The following is an 8,347-nucleotide window of genomic DNA, read 5'->3' as shown; positions in this document are numbered from 1 at the left end:
TACAAGACATCAGTACAGCGCGTTCTGCAAGAGCAATTCGGTGCGTAGCCTCGAGCATAAACTGGCTTCAAGGCTTTAGTGATAAGCATCAACCCCACCTATTTCACCGCAGTTTGTTAAATGATGTTTGGAAACATCATACACATGTTTGCAGATTTGTTAATTGGCGAACTTCTTTTCAGGCTATAGATTAGATTACGGCTGTAGAGATAGATAAGAGCCTTTCTTCTTTGAAAAGCCTCACCCAATAATTGTCAAAAGTTTTCCTTCCTAAGCAGAAGACATCTCGTCGCAATGATCAAGGCTAAAACAGACCCACATTTATGCGCAAGAATGTTTTTGACTGCTTTTGCCGTACGGGTACTACGGCCGCATTCCGTCCCGTGGCGTTTTTGCCGTACGCGTACTGCGCTGAGCGCCAGTTTGTAATTTTGCGCCCTTCCCAAAAGATGCGCACCCTGGGAGGTGCTGCCACCTTTTGAAAAGCACAAGTGCCAAGATACTGCTCTTTCCGGCGATACTACATTTTTCCGGCGAACAAGCAAACTGTCTGTGCCCATTGGTGTTGGCTAATTTAATTACTTTTAATTAGATTTTGTTCCCGTCATACGTTTTTTGAGTCACACTTCTATCATCACCGCCGCCGCGGTGGCTCTGTGGTTATGGTGCTTGGCTGCTGACCCGAAAGACGCGGGTTCGATCCCGGCCGCAGCGGCTGAATTTATTTGGAGGAGAAATTCTAGAGGCCCGGGTACTGTGCGATGTCAGTGCACGTTAAAGAACCCCAGGTGGTCGAAATTTCCGGAGCCCTCCACTACGGCGTCTCTCATAGCCTTAGTCGCTTTGGGACGTTAAACCCCATAAACCAAACCAAACCAACTTCTATCATCACACTTACGTAATTCCGACTGTATTATTTTTGTGCACATTGAAGTTGACTGCTGGATGTTGGGTAAACGGCTGGAATTATGTGAAGTGCTTCATAGCCATTTCGAATGTTTTATGGACCACTGTAATATCTAATAGCCGTAGCCAGGAACAAAAAAAAAAAACAAATTATTGATTCGACGATACTCAACTAAGCACTGTCGAATGTAGACTTACGTTCACATTCACTCCATCCACTCTGGAGGCGAGCGCAGGATTCGACAGGCTAGGTACAAAAAGGAAGAACTCTTGGTTGTCCTTAAGCCATCTGATTTCGAAAGGGCTTCCGTGGTCTAAGTCGTACGGACAGTTCAGGCGCGCTGTTCCACCCAGCACTGATACTAGAGGGGCGTCTATCTTCCCTGACGTATCTAAAGCAAGCAGTTTGAAAAAAAAGAAAACAATGTCACAAATAATTTATGTGAATGCTCTTCACCATGGACAAAGAAGAATAAATACTTTCTATTTGGTTCGACGAGGTTGGTTTGACCCGTTAGGTAAAATTCAAGGTGAATAGCTCTTTCCAAAAAACAAAAACAAAACAAAAATCAAAACGATCCACGTTATTTGTCCACGTAGCCACCACAGGGCTGGACACATGTTCGACCTGGCTTCCTTTTCTTTTTCATCCCATTTGAAAACTAAGAATTGCTATGGACAGCGAAAAAAATTCAGGGGGCTCTTTGGCTCAAGTGCTGCAAGGCGAAAGCCTTTCCTGGCGCACTGTTTAGCATTGACTGCGAGACTGTTTGTGCTGTACTATAATTATGATTACACACTTTGACTACACATTACAACTACACACTTTGACTGCCGACTTTGACTGCTTCTTTAGCACGAATCTCTCTCTGCTTCGTTGAGTTCGGTTGTTTCCATGGCTCTGTTCGCAGTAAAGAGGTATGTAATGTGGTCCTGATGTGGTCACCTAGGGACGCCTTGCGTCCCCTGTCGGAACGGACGACAACTATTTTTTATTAGTTGTCGTCTGCTCCAAAAGGGGGCGTCAGACATCCGTTGGTGACCTCATTACTTCGAATCCGCGCACTCTGACGTTTTGAGCAACCGAAAAGCTTGACACCTCTGCTGACAAGTTACAACCTTCTGTCGGCAACGATGAGGCATTAAAGGCCTTCGCTTTAATACGCATTTCCGGCGGCTATGGCATTATAGCGGACGAAAATTTCGTTCATCCGAGACAACTATTCAATTTGAGTCTGCCAGCTTAAAGGATGATACACGGACGACATAGAGAAACTGCGAGGACAATATGCTGATTTTCGACTTCAATGGAAGCCAGGAAAACCGATCGGAAATATACATATCGTCGAAAGTGGTTTTTTTTTTTTTATTCGTGAAGTCTGCCTTGAGGCATAAGTTGAGAAAAGGGGGAGTGGAATGTAGGTTACAGAAAGTTAAAAGAAGGAGTGTAGACCAGTTTCGGCGAGGTACTCGCATAGGCTGCTGGTGAAGTGATTGTCCATAGTCCACTTCACATAGTCCCCGTCGCGGTTCCACCACAGGCCGACCTCCCTGAGGAGCCGTTAGGGGAGGCTATGCGCATGATAAAGATGGTAGCACTAATGGGCGCAGAAAGTGGAGGTGCATGAATTATGTAGATTCGACAGGAGGCAACACGAAACATGGTAAACTCATAGGTGACCCCTTTGTCTCCCTTTGTGGAACGCGTGCTTTAAATGGCATGCTAGGATTCTCAGCAGATATTTTTAGAAGCTACAAATTCCATGCGGTGCCAAGGGATACAACGCAGCACAAAAGAATGGTACGTACTTCGCGAAGCTTGTTAAAACGCATTCCTCCTTGTGAAAGAAAATTGACATTTACTCACTGAGTACCAGAAGGTTTCCCAGTCCTCTAACCGTCCCGAACGACGGCGCTTCTGCCGACACTTCGCACTGGTATATTCCCGAAGTGTAATGGTTTATGTTGTCCAGGGTTAATGACGATTCTGTGGAAGCTGCGAGCTGAAAAAACAAAGCCAGAAACACATGCGCCGCTTCGAGGATGCACAGTGAGCTTTTTTTCTCAACATTTACTGCCCGAGAAGAGTCCGAATAGTAATTTATTCACAACTCGGAAAAACATTTAGTGTCTGGCAACACTGCCCAACCCAAACAAAGGTGGCAGTCCTATATGGGTCCGCGGTGGCGCTTTCGCTTGGCGGCATTCTTCGATTTCTAGGTATCATGGTGCTTTGTCGAAGGTGTGAAGGACTGCATCCCCCTCCCCTCTCCCGTCCCGGGCGTGGACAGACAAGCGAGTTTGTGGTAGTTAGTTTTTCTAAGATAAAATTTTGCGTTTCTAAGCTGACACGCAGCGCTTACGTTGACGGTGACTCCTGGAAGCGGGAACGCCGTTTGTCTCGGCTGGTCGCTGGGCATGAAACGGTAAAACTCCTTTCCTTCTTTGAACCACCTGACGCTGTAGAGCGGACTGCCTTCCAGGTCGAACACGCAGTCCAGTCTCACAGTCGACCCACGAGTCGGCTTGGTTGGAAGCCTAAGCTCGGTAAACCTGACGGCGCTTGCCACGCCCAGCGCACCTGTTGAGAGAGATTTTACGCTCTAGGTTGCATGTGGCGTTCTTACCTAGACCAGAAAATTCGCAGGTAAGCAAAAGAAAAATTGACAGACGCTCAGATGGTCTGATGCGATAACAGCGCAAGCAGAATACGCTTTTAGGATGATTATTTTTCCATTTGATGCTTTTCCGCTTGATACTTTTCTATTTGATACTTTTTCACTTGACGCTTTTCTGCTTGATACTTTTCCATTTGATGCTCTTCTATTACATACTTTTTCATTCGGCGCTTTTCTGCTTGCTATTTTTCTACTTGATGCTTTTCTATTTGATACTTTTTCATTTGTTGCTTTTCTACTTGATACTTTTCTATTTGACGTTTTCCTTTTTGATACTTTTTCACTTTATGCTTTTCTGCTTGATACTTTTCTATTTGATACTTCTCATTTTATGTTTTTCTGCTTGTTACTTTTCTATTTGATGCTCTTCTATTTGATACTTTTCCATTCGATGCTTTTCTGCTTGCTATTTTTCTACTTGATGCCTTTCTATTTGATACTTTTCATTTGAAGCTTTTCTACTTGATACTTTTCTATTGGACGTTTTTATATTTGATGCTTTTTCGTTTTATGCCTTTCTTTTTGACGCTTTTTATTTGATACTTTTTCATTTGATGCTTTTCTACTTGATACTTTTCTATTTGATACTTTTTCATTCGATACTCGTCTTTTTTGGCACGTCCCATTGCCTGAAAGTGTCGCCATTGAATTTCGCTTTACTTTGCCTTGATTTTATGCATTACATTTGCTGCATTTACACATTGCTTTACTCTCGCTACCTGTAAGCCTGGATAATAATTTTGTTAATGATTTTACATTTGTTCTGTCTTTCAGCGCCGCTTTCCATTGCACCGCACTCACCGCTCGCTTGGGGGTGTGATAGGTATGCGATAAGTAAGAAGCAGTGATAACCAGTGATAAGCATACTTATCAAGCATACTTTCTGGATCATTCCATGTCAAACGAACCAGGGTTTTGTGCCTGATAATCCGCGAGGTGTCGAAAAAATTTATGGCCCGTTGCTCAGCTCTCGAAAGCCACCAGAAAAGCCACCAGGCGGGTCATTGGCGCATCGCTTAACCACTGCATCACTGCTCCAGGGATGGTTTGAGGACATCCAGCTATCTATGAATGTGAAGTAGATAATGACCAGTTCCGCATATATGGGCGTTAAGCCATTAACGTGCTTGCGTCATACATCTGACGCGGAGCTTAGGTGCGCCCTCACGTTTTCTACAATCTTTCTTTTTTTTTTAACCGTGCACGACATTCGTGAGAAATATCAAACTTTTTGTCGCTTGTCAGAAACGTCTACTACTCGACAAAAATGCTAGAAATAGAATACAATAAAGAAAAGTACCGAAATTAAAATGCCTAAGTTGCGAGAAAGCGCGTTTTTCCGCGTACTCGGCCATAAATTTCGTACTGAGGCGTTCTTATTAAATAGGAAGAACACGCCTACATTTATTAGGTGTGGATATGTAATTTCACTGAAGGTTTTTTGTTGTAGTGTTTTTTATTTAGGCGAGAAAAGTGTTTCGGAGCTTAAGGGACGCACCGCCGGTGACTTTTTCCCCGTAGTATATCACTCCATTGCACATCGCGGCGGCGGCGCTGCTGCTGAAAATTCTAGCCCTCCGTGTACTGACGCGTTCACGCGTACACGCTCCCATGCTTCGAGCGTAGCCGGACCAAGGCTTATCGCATGCTGTGTTTACGCATGCGTCGGCGGTATCAAGCGACTTGCGGACACACAGACAGAATACTCAGAACTAATGAAGATACAGACTTTAAATCCACAACCATCCAGGGCACTCTGAGGATGTTGGAAACGAAGGCACTCACGCAGCTGCCAGCGCGCTATTACCTCGGGTCCCCCAACATTGGCAGGAACAAAATTATCCAGAACCGCTATTAGGCTATAAGGATTTACGCCAACTTGCCAGATTAACGAGGAACGTATACGCCGAACCGCACAAAATTCTAAGCAGGGAGCAAGGGGTCATTTAAAGTTAATTGCTATCGAATGTTACATAAATCCCGTCAAAATCGGTTATATATTTCTAAATTTGTACCATCCACATTGCACCTTCTGAGGTGAAGTGGCTAACTTATACCATATGCTATGGGCATGCCTGAAAAACTCAGCTATACCAAGAATCAGTAACCCAACAACTGAGGATTGGGAGGTGGCGCTGTCCAGCTCACATTCGGATGACCAGATTTTGCTGGTGAGCTGGGCAAGAACGGCGGCGAAAGCCAATGGGCTCCTGGAATTATGGCCCACCCAACCATTCTATGCATTAAGCGTTTCTCTCTCTCTCTCTCTTTCGGGGAGCGTTCGGAAAAGCGTAAACGACTGCCTCACGCAGCCAGCGTCTCGCCACCGCCGCGCTCTGCTTTCTCTTCTTCCCAACCGCCTCTTGCTCGGAGCAATACCTTCCTCTGAGTTGCTGAAATCTTCAACTCTCAACGTCTACGTGAACGAAGCGGCAAGAAACGGCCAGGGTGGTCCTCTCTTGAGCTGGCGAGAGCGCGCCTTTTAGTGCACTGACAGTATGGGGCAAGAGCGTTATGTGATGTGGCCTTTAACTTCAAAAATGATTTCGGTCAAATGTTTAGGGAGATCCCCCAAGGTAAAGTAGATTTGTAATATGGGAGTAATTACTGACTGACATCAACCAAAGCTCAGCCATACGGCTACACAGGAAATCTACGCAGGTTCCACGGAAACTTAGTGGTTAAAGAAAAATTCGTCCTGGTTCGGGGTTCGAACCCGGGACCGCCGCTTCACCGTAGCAGCCGCTCTATACCAACTGAGCAAACTGGAACGGCTAGCATGTGGTAGGGCGAGAGCAAATTGATCAATAACTGGAACAGTGTTGGTCAAATGCTTAGGGGAATCCCCAAGGTGAGGTAGAGTTCCCACTTCGAGCTATTGGTCATTTCGCTCTCGCCCTACCGTGTGCTAACTGTCCCGGTTTGTTCAGTTGGTAGAGCGACTGCTCCGGCGAAGCGGTGGTCGCGGGTGCGAACTCCAGACCAAAACTACTTTTTCTTCAACTGCGAAGTTTCTGCGGAAACTGTATAGATTTCCTTTGTAGCCGTTCGGCGACACTTGGCTGGATTCTAGTGAGAAATTACTCCCTCATTAAAAATGGTTTTCTCACCTAAAGAAAGAAACATGAGTCCAATAAATATCGCGGAGCGAAGTTGCAGTAACTAAAGCCATAATTGCGGCTATTTTGTATATTTAATAAGAACATTTCAGCATGAAATTTATGAAAATACGTGGCAAAACCACCTTTTCGCAACTTCGGTATTTGATATCTGAGAGTTTGTCTAATTTATTCTGTGTCTAGCGTTTTTATCGAGTTGTACGTGTCGCTGATAGCCGATCAAATGTTTTATATCGTTATATTGTTGACGAATGTCGCGCACGTTTTTAAAAAAAATATTGCAGAAATTAAGCTATTTGGGCTAAAATAATAAATTAAAAGCTCGCACAAAGCTGTGCACTTACAATACTCTGCTATACATTTTGAGGAATGTTAGAGCTTAAAAAGAAAATAATTGTTTTGACATTTTTTTAATGCGACCTGGTTTTGAACTCGTCCGGAAAGCTGTTGGATGCCTGGAAAAGTTTTCCACCCCATACTGTTATGAAAAATTACATTCGACAGTTTAGTAAAGAGCCATAAAATTTCTGTAAGAAATCGGGGATGGTCGTATTAAAATCTGGTGCATTTTGCGTGGTTTGACCGTTCTCTGGCTTGTTAGTATACATTTCCAAGTTCGACGTAGAATTAAAGTAAATTTGGTTTTTGTTTTCCAGCTGTTTCTTTTCACTTGCGCGTGCACATAGCTGGAAAAGGCAAGATGTATTAAAACTGCATGGCAAACTCACCTGCCACAAGTAAGATGACGATGATCGCAAGCGCAGACTGCCTCTTGGGGGCATGGAGCTCAGCCATGTTGGTGACTGCTTTCTCGGTCCTCGAACTGTCAGACACCCTGTAGGCGGGCCTTAGCAGATGCTTAAGTACGCGCCCACTTTATCAAAAAGTAAGGGCAGTTTTTCCTTCCGCAGACTGAGGTTAGCAGCGCGCAGCTCCAGGCATCTCGTCACTCTGATCTGTGACGCGATAAAGGAAGCCTGCGGCTCTGTGATGTAAACCACCGGCAGTGATTAATGTTCCGCTTTCTTCTGTATCGCTTTTTATTTCTCTCCGGCTCTCTGGGAGCTTTCACATGGAGTACGCGTCTTTTATGAACCATGTCTGAGGAACTTATCACATGTGTTGCTTGTGGACTCTCCTTGAAAAGGAGCCGCGACCTCAGAGGGAGAGAGAGAGCAAGAAAGTAATTTGTCAGAGTCTACGCACTGTGCTGAAGATTAAGAGAAAAACGAGTAGATAAGAGGATAAGAATAGAGGGCGGTGTTGTTTAGCACATCGCTTGAAAATCAATGAACAGTGAATAACCTCTCATTGACAGTCAGTCAAAATTCAATGGGAGATTTTGTGATGGTCGTTAATCGAAAATTAACCGGACACGCAGGTGCCACCAAAACCCATGCGCTTTCAGCGCAGAAAGCCCCTTCGTACGGGTGGTTCGAGCAGTAAAATAGAGCGGCGACACTGGCAAAGGCCGGTTGTGCATTGGTCGATTGTGCAATGGAGCTTGCTATCATGGACTTATTTATGTACAATTTATGCGCATGTGGCGTTCTGGAGTGCCTGCATGTGTCAACGTTCCTATCCTGGTTTGTCTTATCAGGAGTTTTTTTAATTTCCTCTTCCGGTGCAGTCAAAAGTTAGCGG

At 44.8% G+C, this 8,347-nt stretch overlaps 1 protein-coding gene across 1 annotated transcript; it reads right to left on the bottom strand.

Annotated features, from left to right (window-relative positions):
* Positions 1 to 2,765: 2,765 nt before the first annotated feature.
* LOC149372038 (uncharacterized) lies at positions 2,766 to 7,498 on the bottom strand. Its single transcript, XM_089581501.1, has 3 exons — positions 7,432 to 7,498; positions 3,270 to 3,487; positions 2,766 to 2,909 (listed from the first exon to the last, which is right to left on the bottom strand). The coding sequence occupies exons 1-3, from the start codon at positions 7,496 to 7,498 to the stop codon at positions 2,766 to 2,768; spliced, it is 429 nt and encodes a 142-aa protein (XP_089437627.1).
* Positions 7,499 to 8,347: the final 849 nt, after the last annotated feature.

This window comes from Amblyomma mixtum, chromosome 1, assembly GCF_055824585.1.
Source record: "Amblyomma mixtum isolate Tamu chromosome 1, ASM5582458v1, whole genome shotgun sequence".
Lineage (NCBI taxonomy): Eukaryota > Metazoa > Arthropoda > Arachnida > Ixodida > Ixodidae > Amblyomma > Amblyomma mixtum.
Note: the sequence above shows the minus strand (reverse complement) of the source record. Positions and strands in the feature narration are given on the sequence as shown.

Excerpts from the sequence above, each read along its gene's own strand:
- LOC149372038 (XM_089581501.1), bottom strand. The coding sequence starts at position 7,498 with ATGGCTGAGCTCCATGCCCCCAAGAGGCAGTCTGCGCTTGCGATCATC. Across the intron at positions 3,488-7,431 it reads CGTCATCTTACTTGTGGCAG|GTGCGCTGGGCGTGGCAAGC; the intron begins GTGAGTTTGCCA and ends CTCTCTCAACAG. Across the intron at positions 2,910-3,269 it reads TTCCAGGAGTCACCGTCAAC|CTCGCAGCTTCCACAGAATC; the intron begins GTAAGCGCTGCG and ends TTGTTTTTTCAG.